Source organism: Leuciscus leuciscus (genome assembly GCF_965113295.1).
Source record: "Leuciscus leuciscus genome assembly, chromosome: 18".
NCBI classification, from domain to species: Eukaryota; Metazoa; Chordata; class Actinopteri; order Cypriniformes; family Leuciscidae; genus Leuciscus; species Leuciscus leuciscus.
In genome coordinates this window covers 20,292,453-20,306,749 of record NC_138742.1, presented here as the reverse complement: position 1 = coordinate 20,306,749, position 14,297 = coordinate 20,292,453, and the positions used below count along the sequence as shown (strand labels likewise).

The 14,297-nt window shown below is 37.4% G+C and overlaps 1 protein-coding gene across 3 annotated transcripts in view; it reads left to right on the top strand.

Moving 5' to 3' along the window:
• Window positions 1-5,106: 5,106 nt before the first annotated feature.
• The window catches only part of LOC309481506 (nucleolar protein 4-like), a 57,318-nt gene continuing 48,127 nt past the window's right edge, over window positions 5,107-14,297 (top strand). For 2 of the 3 annotated variants that reach the window (XM_082146466.1, XM_082146464.1), the window contains exons 1-2: window positions 5,107-7,490; window positions 10,378-10,416. In XM_082146466.1, the coding sequence (XP_082002592.1) occupies window positions 7,143-7,490; window positions 10,378-10,416 (387 nt within the window). In that variant the 5' untranslated portion in view covers window positions 5,107-7,142. The remainder of the gene's footprint in view (window positions 7,491-10,377; window positions 10,417-14,297) is intronic. The other variant, XM_082146465.1, reaches the window with a different exon arrangement.

Sequence of the window (14,297 nt, the reverse complement as noted above, 5' to 3'; positions counted from 1 at the left end):
CTGAATATTTGCTTTCAATTTTAGAGCATATACATAAAGACCAAACCACACTCAGTTTTAGAGTTGCACAAGTTCTCAGACTCAGCCAATCAAGCACATTGCTAGCATAGATGCTAACATTGCAGTCAACAGTATTCATAGGTCACTATATGGGTCTGGCTCTACTTTTGATAAAATTTAGAATGGCAGTAAGGGATCTTTTCACACATGATGTGAACTTGCCTTCAGTCTGTGCTATTTTTTAATGGTTGGTCTATAGGAGCAAAAATCAGATGGACGTTTTTAGCATTGCTCTGTGTCTCGCTGTTTTTTCCAGTGTTGCTTTTCTGTTTTTATTTGTTTTGTTATATGTATGATAAAGCTTTTAGCTATTGTTTAACTTTGAAGAACATGTCTTAAAAGAAATGTTATTCTTTTCCACCCATTCCAGCTGTTTTTGAGCACAAAAGGCTTTTACCTGAAAGGTCTACCTGTTGGGTTAAAAAGACATAAAGGCTATGGTTGCAAAAAATCAAAGATATTTTAGAAGTCAGGAAATCGTATCTAATGCTTAGAGGTGTGTCGTGCTTAGCGTCTTGATTATTATTATTTTTCTATTAGACCATAGGAGCGACACATACATTTAAAGTGCATGGTCTTTGGTATCTCCAGGCACCATTTTGATTATGGAAGATGGATAGAGGATCGTTAAACAGCTATTATGGTTGTGTACAGTCTTAGGACAGCCCGGTAATGAGGTGCAGCGCATGGGATTGATGGGTGTTTGGCTCCACAGTGCTTCAAGAGACCAGTGCTGCCCTAGTTTCTGCCAATGGGACACCGCAAAACAGACAAACAATGAATCGGCATTGAAAACGGTTCATCTGTGTTTGTGATAGCATTCATGCAGAACACAGGTCAGGATATAAACAATATACCTTATCCAAACCATTACATATATTTAAGCAAAAAATATGACATCAGATGTTTTCCCAAGAAAGTTGTTTGAGATGTGAAAAGATTGATTGCTCTGCACAATATAGTCTTGTTACCTTAGTCTCACACTACATCTGTCACTCTCAACATTGTATCTTTCCAAATCAATTTCAGTACTTTTATTTTCAACTGTTGCCCTGACACACACAACCGATTCTCAGCCACACTAAGCCCATGTGATGACACCATAAGATATTGATCAAGACAGACATGTCTCGAGTTCCCCCTGTTCAGCTTCCTGTGAAAGATGGGGCTAGAGATCTGTGTTTGTGCACAAGGCAGCTGGCACGCAACCGGACCGACACTGGAACGTTTGCGGTGAATGTTCCCTTCTAAAACTTCAAAGATGGTTCAGTGGGTTGATGATTATACAAAATGTACTACTTGGTGAGAGATTTTTATGTCATAGGATCACTCCATAATGCTCTTGTTACATGTAAGCTGTCCAGGTTTTGCTTTATTCCATATTGGTAGATTGCGTAAAAACTATCTTGCAAAAAAACAAAAAAAACTAAACGATATGAAACCATTAAAGCAAGCCGTTTTAACATTTAATATTTAAAACGTACTAGTATCTTTTTTATGCTACTAGTACTTATTTTTTTAGATATTAGTATCTATTTCATTAGGTACTGGTACTTATTCTTAGCTACTACCTTTTTAAAGATACTCATGAAAGCATATAGCAATATTCAATTTAAAATGTAATATGCAAAATGGCAATTTCCTACACTAGTTTTAACATTTAATTTAAACATATTTTAACGTATTATACAGTATTACAGAAATTAATACTGAATTACAGAAATTATTAGATATGTTTAACATGTTCAAGCAAAATTTTTGTGAAAAGTGTTATTTTTCTTAATTGCATTTAAACTCAGTTAAGACACTTGCGATTGCATTTTCATTAAATGTCCCACAATGAATGCTGCAAAATTCAAAGCGGAACTGAAAATGCAATCCGAGCCAATCACGTCCCCGCCCCTCCCTGTCAATCACTGCATCAAGGCGGGGCCAGGTGTTGGAAACATGGCGGCGGCAGAGCGAGGCATTTACTGGCAGATGAAGTGGAGCAAGAACAGAGAAATGTCAATGTTCCTGAAGATTATGCGCATCTGTCAGTGATTCCCCGCCTGTGAACTCTTGTGGTCGAACATGATTTTTAGAGTTAACAAACATGGCGGACGGCGGGCAAGAAGAAATGGCAATAATAGTTGCTGCTTTTTTTTTTTTTTTTACTGCAAACGTGAATAAAAGCCTAAATTTAATTTGTTCATTATATAAAGCGATCGTGTCTCTTCAGAAAATTTGGACTAAACTCAATTCATACGGATTAGTTTTACGATATTTTTATGATCTTTTTGAAGCGTCAAAGTGGTAGTTGCGTAGATGTCTATGGAGGGACAGAAATTTAATAAAAAAGATCTTCATATGTAGTCCGAAGATGAACGAAAGTCTTACGGGTTTGGGACGAAATGAGGGCGAGTGATGGAATTTTCATTTTTGGGTGAACTATCCCTTTAAAAGTGTGAAATCGATTTTTATCAAAAATTTTTTTTTTTTTTTTATCCTTTAATTTTATATTGTACTTTTTTTTTAAATGTTGGGAAGCGGTGTGCAGACATGAAACATGGCGGGAAATCGGTTGTGAATCGGTTTTTCCATGCTGTATTTCAGTAATATTAAGGCACTATGTCAAGTCAAGTCAAGTTTATTTATATAGCACTTTTCACAATACAGATTGTATCAAAGCAGCTTCACAGTATTAAATTAAAATAATACATCAATGTTTGTTTCTAGTGGAAAACGTCCACGTTTGGTAATGCTGATCAATAGTATTGTTGATTGATTAATTAAATTAAATATCCCCAAATATCCCCTATACTATGTGGGAATTAACTTATAGACAACAAATGTAAAGTTAATCACTCAGGTTTCGCAGTTTGCTTTACGCAAAATGTATGAGTTTGTTTAAATATGATGCATACATTTCATTAAGAAAACATTTATATAAAAAAACTAAAATAATAAAAATACAAAATAAAAAATTGAAGATGGCAAATTTCATATAGTGCAAGTCTGCATATGAATTGATTTGTTGAATTAAATTTGAAATTAATTTGATTTTCAGAATCGATATGATCTACATAAAACATTTCACATTTTCAGTAATGGAAGCAGTCCGGATTGCAGAAACCCATGCACACAAGTAAGTCAGCAGGGATAAGCAGCACACTGTACCCTACACCCACTCACAGCCTCTGCTGATGACTGCCGTCATAGCAACAGATAGACATAACTATACCACCCTTACACACAGTCCTGTATAGAGCAGAGCCTTACACACGCACATATCACCAGTCCCAAGTGGAGCTAGACATCTAGACTGAACAAGGAAAAAAGGAGGATAACAGAAAGTCAGCACACTATACGTCTGTATAATTCAGTTTCAGAATGTTAGGTGGGTAATATGAACATTCTTACATTTCAATAAGGGGTTTATTTCCACTACACACAGTATGGGACGTTTAAAGCATGCCACACTGACTGCACAGTACTAACGATCCAAAAAGTTCCAGAAGACAACATAAATGTCTGAGAGGCCTACTGGAACATGGTGCGGCCCAAACCAGCAGTTGTGATTTCGACAGACAGAGTGACAAACATTTCAGGGAAGAGACTTCAGTGGGCTAACCACAGATGACTGACCACTTTTCTCTGGAAGCAGATGCTCGCTTCTCTCTTGGGTCACAGCTGAAAAGGGGAAAAAGAGGCAGGGAGGGAGTCAGCAGGGTTTTGAAACCCACTTTCACTTCCCAAAGCAAAAGGCTATTTCGATACAGCTCGTTCTAGTGCTTCGTTTCCCTGTGCCCACTGATAACTTTTGCTGAGAGGGAGCATTTAGGATTACCAGTTTCCAAGTCCTAAACTGATGTTACTCTTCACTTGTTTTTCGTAAATCAAATTTTTTTTTATTTCACTTGTTTTTCTATTGAAACAGGAAATTTGGGCCATCCTTTTTTAGCCAGTAGGGTCATGAACCATGAATTGGTAGTTGACATGGGTGTGACACACTCATTCATGATGGCATTTCATTGGACAAAAATCTGTGTTGTGTAGGATGACGATGAGTTTTGTTTGTTTTCCTGGAAAAATATTATTATAATTATTTTTTTTATATATTTTTTTTAGACATACAATAGTGTATTGATGGCTTCAAAGCTAACAGACATGGACAAAAAGTCACAAAACTTTATTCAATGGAGCTGAGCTTTCCAGAAATGTCAAAAAATTCAAAATCAGCCCTCATTTTCATAGAACATCAATGATATGTGTTTTTGTTAAAGATTTTGAAAGCTCCTATTAAACATGACACACAATTGTTCGTACTTTCAGCACACTGAATGTGTATCTGCATGTTGTGTCTGATTCAGACACATGGCACTTGGAGTTACACAAACGCACTCAGCCCAGCACAGAACGTCCATGCTCACTGTTCACTCAAGGTCTCCTCGATCGCCCACATTATTTCATTATCTGCAGTAATAATTTCGCTAATCACTTAGATGAATATTGGTTGGTTGATTATTTAAAGATTAATATATATTTGTAAAAGATTTTTGCCTTTATTGCGATAGGATAGGGTAGAGTAGACAGGAAGTGAAGTGGGAGAGAGAGGGGGACGGGATCGGGAAAGGTTTGTGAGCCAGGACTCGAACTGGGGTTGCCTGAAGCACAATAGCTCAACATGTTGGAGCGCTGCCCATGAGGCTATATTAAAGATTAATATTAATTCATTTAAATTATTCTTAGATTTTACATATCTTTATGTTGGAAAATACTTTGTCCGAGTCATTAATGAATTTAACCCAAATCACAACTTAAAATGTTTTAGTAGACTTTTGTGTGTGTGTGTGTGTGTACCCATGAAAAATCATAAAGCAGATCTCTCAGTAGATCAGAGTGCAAATGGAGCCTTTTTTTTATTTATTTTTTATCTCTGCAGACTTTTTAGTCTCGAGTTTCTACGATTTTTCTTTTGGGAAAGGGTTGTTCAGGGCATTTCTCTTCACATTCTACTATCTAAGCTGGTATCCATATTAAGCTCAGTATGTCTACGATTGTCTCAGCTGTTTCTATTTTTATTTCTCGTAGATATTTTAAGACAGACATCTGAGACAACTTTGATACTTAAAGAACTCAATTAAATCTCCTAAGATATGAAAGAGCAAACTCTCATGATCAGTGAAAATAAATTTTTCCTCAGGACACATCTATCTAAATGAAAGTTAACAACATCTGGTCATCAAGACACTGTACTCAGATTTAAAAAAAATAAAATAATGATTAACATTTTTTTTTTAAATAATTTTTTCAATTCAAGGTATAGCCTACATTTTATCAGCACATGCATTCACTGAGAACCGAACCCATGACCTTATTATTGTCAGCAACATGCGCTACTGAGCTGGGAAAGCTAATTTAGTGAAAATATAAATTAATGAGGTGTTTTAAATACATGACGGACAACATTACAATTCCAATCTCTTACTGAAATCTCCTTTAGTCAACCTTCAGTGGAACTGTTCGTTTTTTTAAATAATGAAGCGTATTCTGTGTAAAGCCCTGTTAACACTGTTGAAGGTCTCATAGTTGCTATACATTTCAGTTTTCTGTTCAGGCCTCTAATCCGGGTGGGAGGCGGGCGCTCTAACAAGGAGGCTAAAGACTGTAGTCGCTAGCGTCAGTCGTTAGAGCACCTCTTTAGATCAGGGGAGTGAGGTTTACATGCACAGCTGGCCTCCATTACACTCACTCCCATCCGGGTCACAGCACCAATGTAACCCCTCAGGTCCGGTTCGACCCGCTCTGTGCGGGCCTCGAACCCGAGTCTCCAGGGTGGGAGGCGGGTGCTATAATAAGGAGGCTAAAGACAGCTGTCTCTATTGTCAGTTGCTAGAGCACCTCTTGATATCAGGGGAGTGAGGTTTATCTGCACAGTTCTTAGCTGGCCTCCGTTACATACATACATACATAGATATATACATACATACATATACATATACACACATATATATATATATATATATATATATATATATATATGTGTGTGTTTGTGTGTATGTGTATAAATACAGCATATCTCAAACTCCATAATCACACCACTGCAGTAAATCACTTGCATCCAGTCATTAATGCAGTAAATACATAGATGGATGCAAATTAAAGGCTTAGTTCACCCCAAAACAAACTAAAAAAGATAAAATACTCACCCTCATGTGTGTTTGAATATAGAAACAGGCAATGTTAAATAAAAATATGAGATAAAAATGTAACTATACACACACATACATATACAATTCTAAAAATTTCAGCAAATGTAATTTCATTGTAAATGCTGCTTAAATTCGGTTTGCTTGGATACAGTAGGCCTACTTTATAAATTACAAAAAAAAAAAATATATATGTTATAAACCAATAACATTTAAACTTTTTTTTTTTCGTTACACTCGTCTGCTTTGTGTTGCTTGCTTTGGGCTATCTGAACGCCTGCACTTCCTGGATCTGGACTGTCCCACAGCGCATGGGACGCCGCTCAAAGCCATCCATCCCACCGCCTCGTGTGTCAGTTAGTATTCCTCATATACCTCACATTACACGCACCTGTAATCCCGTCCTCCGCGTGAAGAGGCGCGAGGAGCGTCGAGGCTCGAGCTCATTCTAACAGGTGGTGAGAGCGATTTCAGGTGGAGCAGCAGTTCATTCACTGAGCCGAGCTTCAACGAACGCTGAGAGGACCACTTGCTCCTCATTATAGCAATCCCTGGACTTCTGCGTTTATTAACACAGCCTAATCGTCGTATTTAGGGAATTTAGGCAAAATACTGTTTGTTTTAATTAGCCTCAGCTTACAGGTGGGCGAAAGCCGTTTGTAGGACGGCCCCTCTTTCAGTTCCTCAACAGGAGACGCGGGACTGTCATTTGTTTGCCACCCAGTGGGACAGAAGAAACGGCTCCGTTAACAGGTGCGAGGTTGGACAAACACACTGCAATTTGAAGAATATTTTCATTTGTTTTCGCGGTATAATAGGAGCTATATCTATCCTACATATCTAACATTTTTTACGAAGCCTCTTTCGTTCCGGAGGAGGACCGACAAAGCCATGTCAACCAAAAAACGGATGGATTTAACGAGAAGGAGCCGAAGCCCCGCGGTGTCCGAGGCGGAGATGTTTGGTGATTTTCAGGAGTGGTGCCTTCGCACTTACGGAGACTCCGGCAAAACAAAGACCGTCACCCGGCGAAAATACAACAAAATTCTGCAGACCCTCTTACAGAGCGACGACTCGGAGGGCGTCTATATCGAGAGCAACCACATCAACGCCAAATTTAAGTTCTGGGTGAAATCCAAAGGTTTCCAGGTGGGCAACACTGACAGCGAGCCGAGCGAGAGCGAGAGCGAGAACGGGGCAGCGGACAGACCGGTCCTGTACGTCCCCATCAAGGCAACGGTTAGTATGGGTGCTCTTTTCCCCGTCTGCTTATCAAACGCGTAATCGTGCGCGACATTTGCCTATGCAAATCCTGCGCCAGACGCACAATGGCGCACATGTTTACCGGTGAATCTTGTTCACGGTTGTGGTCTGTAGTGGAGTTCATTTCACTCTCGGTCTCCGGTAACCACTTGTTCTTGTGTCACTCCGCCCGGTATCCACGGGAACGGTGGCAGCTTCGCCACCCGATTGTCCGGAAGCTGTTATCACTATCAGTCACTAACAAACAATCGACACCAATTTACCCTTCAGAATATTAATGAAATTTACAGCTGATGAACATTTGTTGTGAAATATATATATATATATATATATATATATATATATATATATATATATATATATATATATATATATATATATAATTCGTATTTACAGGCCATAACCTGAGCACCTCTTTGTGGTGTTGTTTTTGGTTTCTGAATGTTTTTCAATTTCTGTTTAAATTTTTTTTTTAATGTTTATGTTTTCTTTTTTATGCTTTGGCATATTGTTTATTATGTTGAATCAACTTTATTATTTGTATTAGTATTATTATTAGTAGTAGTGAAAAAAATATGGTTTTGAAAAGTCATAGTGTAACCAGCATGGAATTCATTTTGTTGTCATGTGACAAGGAAACCTGACAACAGAGAGAGGAAAACATTTGATCTTCATGAGTGTTAAAAAAGCTTTAACAAAATCTAACATATTTTAGCTTTTTATGTGAAGGCACATAAAAAATTGGCAAATATTGTTCAGGTCAAGTAGTCCTGAGAAAACCTCTTATATTTTTTACTTGATTATGCAGTAGCCTACTTGACATTTTTGTTACCTTGATCTTTTGAGTAGTGTATTCATTGAGTAAACTCAAGTGTATTCAAAGTGCATGGAAAGTTTTTCACTTGATGGTTACAGTACTTGACATTTTTTAAATGAGTAGATCAAACAATTGGTATAGAAATCAGTATAAATGTTTTTTCCCTTTTCATTACCATTATCATTGACCCACATGTGTCTGTTTGGGGTTAATTAGACCAACACACTCTCATGATAATTCATTTACATTTTGGAGAGTTGGTGGGCATTTGTATTAATCCGTACAATCTCACCCGCTTATGCTGTAATGACAGGTTTAATGGTGGACCTTCATGCTTAGCCTATTTTTTTTAAAGCGTTTGTTTTCATACAATCAAATCGGTTGAACTCATATGGAATTTCCAACTCGTAAAAGTGTTATACGTTTTCTCATGATAATGTATGGATCAGTTTAGAAACAGCATCTTTTTGAAAGCCCAAATTTGTGCATTAGTGCATTTATTCTTTTTTGCATTTTATCATTAGGAAAAGCATTTAGTCGCACAAAATGACTTACAGCATTTATGTATTGAGACCTGTTTTAGAGGGGAAAAAATGCGTGTTTTTAAAAATGTTGTCTTTCTGAGCTGAAGAATTCAGGTTTCCAAGCCGTTGACTTTTTTTTATAATAATTGACTAAACCTAAACACACCTGCCGATTTACTTCACCTGTGTAGCTTAGTGAGACAATCAGTGTGTGGTATTATTGGTGAAAAGGCTAGTTGGAAGTGTGTGTTTGTACGAGAGCAATAGGGAGAGATAGAGAGGCAGAGACGAGGTGAGCAGGTCAGCTCTCAACAGAACAAATGGAATAATCAGGAGCCCAGATGAAGATTCATTTTATTGAACATTTCACTGATAAAGGAAAGGAAAGTGGTATGATGGAAAAGTTAAGATGGATGCTCTCTGTGTACCCTCATAATGAAGCGGCTGCCCCAGATTTGTCCTATTCAAATACTATTTTCGCTCACTCTCTTTGCTTTGGGTATGTGTGTGTTCTGCTTTCTTTATGAGACATTCCTCCCTTTCAGTTCACTCAGGGGGGGCTAATTGACGTGAACTGAGAGAAAGTGATTCCCTCACCATTCGATAAGCAGTGCAGAGACTGCGTACTAATATGCACTGGTAACACAAGATCCTGATCGCAGATCCAGACACTCTGACCTGTTGGTTAGCTCAGCTTAAAACAAAGCTGTGAGGCCAGACTCACACTCAAGAGTGTGAAGGAGATCTTGTCTATCAGCATGTTCATATCACGGCCATTGCCTGGAGGTTTTATATCAGATGTGAGAAATGGAGAATCTTATACCTGTAATACAAATTTCGATTAAATGGAACTTGGCAAAGGTCACCTGGTGACCCGATTCTCTTGATTGAATTCTAAAGGAATAATTTAACCCCAAATCATTATTTACTCTCCTTCATGTTGTTCCAGACCATATGCTGTCACTTTTTCAGTGAGAAACAAATTTAGATGTGTCTAAAGAAATGATATTTTCCAGTGACATAGTGATTAAGTAGTGATTAACATAGTGATTAAGTAACATGGACCAGTGTTGTTATTTTGAACTGTTAATAGTTTTCAGTAACTGAAATAAAATAAATGATAAATATTAAACGAAAAACATAACATTTAAAAAACGTAACTCAAAAAATCTTTACCTTGCCTTGGCAACTAACTGAAATACATTGTAGTATTAAAAGGTTCAAAACTAAAACTGACAAAAATAAATGTAATCTAAATATAGCAATATTACCAAAAACTAATAAAATGTCAAAAGCACATAACAAAATGACTAAAACTTGAACTAAAATTAAAAATGAAAACTGATATAAAATACCATAATGATACTGTATTCTAAAATGACACTGACATGATTTTTTATGGTGTCTTTTTGGTGGTTTTTGTCCTTTTTTTGGAGCTTCGCGGCTCCTAGCGACTATGACCTGTTGTGCTTTGGAAGAGCTGCTCCAAAAAAGTTCAAAAGTTCTACTTTTGTGTCCATAGGGAAAAAAGCAACAGCAAAGGGTTTGGAACAACATGAAGGTGAGTAAATAATGATACAATTTAAATCTTGTATGAACCATTCCTTTAACATTTGTATATCTAAAATGTACATTAATACTGATTTTAAGTGAAAACTAATTACAGTACTGCATTCTGTTATTTACCTCATTGGTGTGCTTGTGTGAAGTAGTAGTTTGACGCTTGAGTGGACCGATCAGAAGCTCGGTATGATACAATGATCAGTCTGTTGTTATGTCTGACAAACTGTTTTCTCTCAGACGCGTCACTTACAGTATTACTCATCAAAACAGTCAGCTTAAAATAGTGTGAATACAGCAGACATCATCCACACATGGAAATGGGTCTTCAATAACTCACCCTAAATGACCTGTAGTTGGAGAGTTAAGTGAGAATGACGAGATTATAGGGATGAAGGCGTGAGAGGAGAAGAATGAAAGATGGAAGGAATTTTTTTTCATATCAGCGCAGGACAGAAACATGACAATAGCCAGGTTTCCATCCAAGGATTTTATAAAAAAAAAAAAAAAAAAAAAAAAAGGTTTAGCGCTTCAAAGCGGTTACCGATATAGCTGATGGAAATGCCATTTATCGACAAATTTTCTCAAGTGTCGACTTTTTCCGTTTAGCGAGATGGAGAAAGCAGAGGGGATTTCAGGAGAGGGAGAAAGAAGAAATGATGTTGAGAGAGGGAGAAAGAGGTGGCTGGAGGAAACAGTCACACAGCCATCACATGCAGTTGACACCAGCGTCTGTGGACACTATTAATAGCCCCTAACGTTCCTCTCTTTCCTCCCTTTCTCTCTCTCTCTCTCTCTCTCTCTCTCCAAACACACTGAGCAACTGTTGCAGAAGAACGCTGTTCTCTCTTCTGCTTATTTGTCCTAAAGCTTCTTTTATTTTGTGGGGTGGGGTAGGACAGGATAGTGGGAATCTCAAGACATTGACAACATAAAAACGTCAAACACAGTGACCCCAAAAAGTATTTGGACACCTTACACGCTTAAAAATTATTGCGTGTCTTTGTGTTTTAAAAGAAAATATTGAAACAATTTAGTTGAGCTGAGTGTTAATACAGATTCCCCTGTTCAATTTGATTCTGATTCACAAGCTCTTGATTTTTCAATACACATTGCAAACTCATTTTGCCTAACTCAAATGTGTAAAATATGGCTCTCTCTGTCCTTAGCTGTATGTGTGTGCGTAGTCTAGCCTCTGCTCCGCCTAAGGGAGCATCTCAACTGGGACGGCCTGTTTTATCAGTCCATTCATCTCTGTGACCTAAAGGAGCCCCAAACGCTGAGCTAAATTATTCTGTATTACTGAAAGACCCTCCCTCAGCACACACTGGGTGGGAATGTTTGATGGTTGTTTGTTTGTGTTTGTGGTCGGCCATGTGCAGGTGTATGAGGAGAGAATGTGCTTGTGATCATTGACATCATCATGGGCTGTACCCCTGCAGATGGAGTGGGAGGTGGTGTGTTTGCTGTGTTTGTCTGAACAGTCAGTGAGCTGTGACGTGTTTACCGCCATTTCCAATAGGGATGGGCATTTTTGGGTTTTTTTTTTTGCAGCATTTTGTGTCATGATTGTTTTAAGAACCCTGTGTTTTGTTCTGTTCTGTTCAGTTGCAGACTTTGAAATATTTTTAGGCGTTTTTAATGGCAGTTCTCTCTTTAAACATTTTTAAAATTCGTAAATTGCTATCTGATGAACTGGAATACACAATATACTGGTACCGTATTGGCCAGTACATTTTTTATTTTATTGGTATCAGTCAATATAATTGTACATGCCTATTTCCTCTATTTTTACATCAACGTTAATTTAACATTAATCTTTAAAAACACTAATAATTGAATCACTGTTAATGTTATTTTAGTATTATTCATATAGTATTACACTATTTATTAATATTTTAATGTGCTTTTATTTTTTATAATTCTAAATAGCTTTAATTCATTTATTTCGGTTTTAGTTTTAGAAATCGTTCTACTTCAACTTTAACTTATTTATTTACATTTATAATTTTCTTTTAAGTTTAGGGTTTTCATCTAACATTTTATGTTATTTTATTTCAGCTTTATTTCAATTACCGAAAACAATTTTTAATAGTTTTAGTTAACAACAATATATATGTATTCCTTAAAAAAATCTATAATTTTTATATTATAATTATATATTTTTGTGATGCCTAAATTCACTTGTAGCATTTAAAATGATTGCTTTTAGTTTAGTGTTTTATTTCGAATTTATTTAGACAAAATAGTTTATAATTTTATTTGCTGCCATTTATCAGTAATCTATGGAAGCTTGCTTCCGCCAAGAATAAAAAATAAAAAGGGTAATTGCGACTTTTTATCTTGCAATTCTGACTTTTTTCTCAGAATTGTGTGATATAAACTAACAATTGCGAGAAATAATATCAGAATTGCATGTTAAAGTCAGTTCCAGAATTTCAATAAAGAAATGGACTGCAGGACACTTTCACACAATTACGTCCAGGTCATTTTAGAAAGAGAACTTTAATTGATCTGCTAATTTGACAAAATTAAGTTTCTTTGTCACAAGAAAGCAAACTTCATCTTTCTTTCTCAATGCACCTCTTTCTCTTTCATGTGGACACTAAAGATGAGTAACCTCACAACACCCCCAACCCCCCCAGTCGCTGTTACCTGGGGCTCAAATATCTCTTACACATACACACACAAAAAGCAGGTGTAGGGGAGCAGCTGGTAAGATTAGTGTCTGCATGTGTGTGTCGGTTGGTTTAGATGTTGTATGAGGACAATGATCTGAGTGGTTAATCATTCAGAGCCAGTAAAGAGCAAGAGTTTTTCACATTCACTGACTGCTCATCGAGGGCTCTCGGTTTATTCGGCTTCACAACAATGAGAGAACCGGAGAAAACATCTCCTCTCCTCTTTCACTCAGATTACCTCTGCCGCACACACGCGGCGGCTCTGACCTCCCTCTGCTAGTTAAGCAGCTGTAGATGTAGCTCCAGCGGTAATTGTGCTAGTGAGTGCTCAGGCTAACAAGAGCAGAGGAAGAGCGAGGGAAGGAGGGGGGTGAGAGGACAGGGCAGAAGCTGATAAAAAGAAGAACTCACTGGAACAGAGTGTTGTTCTGCTGGAGAAGGGGCCATACGGATGTTTGCAGGGCAGCTAGTGGTCAGTGTGTTCTCTAGTGTACACACACACACAATGTCGTCTTCTCCTCGGGACTTCATTAAGATGTCCTATAGGTGTCTCACAGTAGAGAAAGCTCTGTTTTCTATTAAGAAACTTTCAGTGGTGTTTGCTCGCAAGAGTAGCCGCTATGTTAGGCCATTGGTAGAGCATTGCTATGCTGTTTCTAAGGTGTTTTGGGACATTTTGTTCAGGCCCAGTCAAAAGTTATGTTTACATTATATTACTTGCAACTATCGCTAAATGTAGGTGGTATAGAGTTGCTATGTAGTTGCTAGGGTGTAATCAATGTGATTCTATGCTTTTTAAAAGCTATTTTGGGTGGTTGCTTAGGTGTTACTGGATACTGATGACGTGTTTACTGGTGCGAGGGCGGGGCAACCTGTCACTCACATAAGATCAAGCAATAGCAAGCCTATCGCAAGGAGACTATCGCAAATTGTTTAATGCCGACTTTAAAAGGCCATTCCTCCTCTGTAACTGCATTCACAACAGAATATGATTGTCAATAGCAAAATATGGTGTAGTGTTCTGAAACTAAACTGACTTAAATATTCAGGAATCGCACCTGAATTTTGCAAAAAGTTTGGTTAATGTGTGCTATATGAACCGAACCGTGAGCGCTCAAACTTGTGGGTTAATTAAGTTTGGTGGAAGTTTTTAATAATAATTTTAATAATACATTTTAATAATAAATAAATAACACTGTGT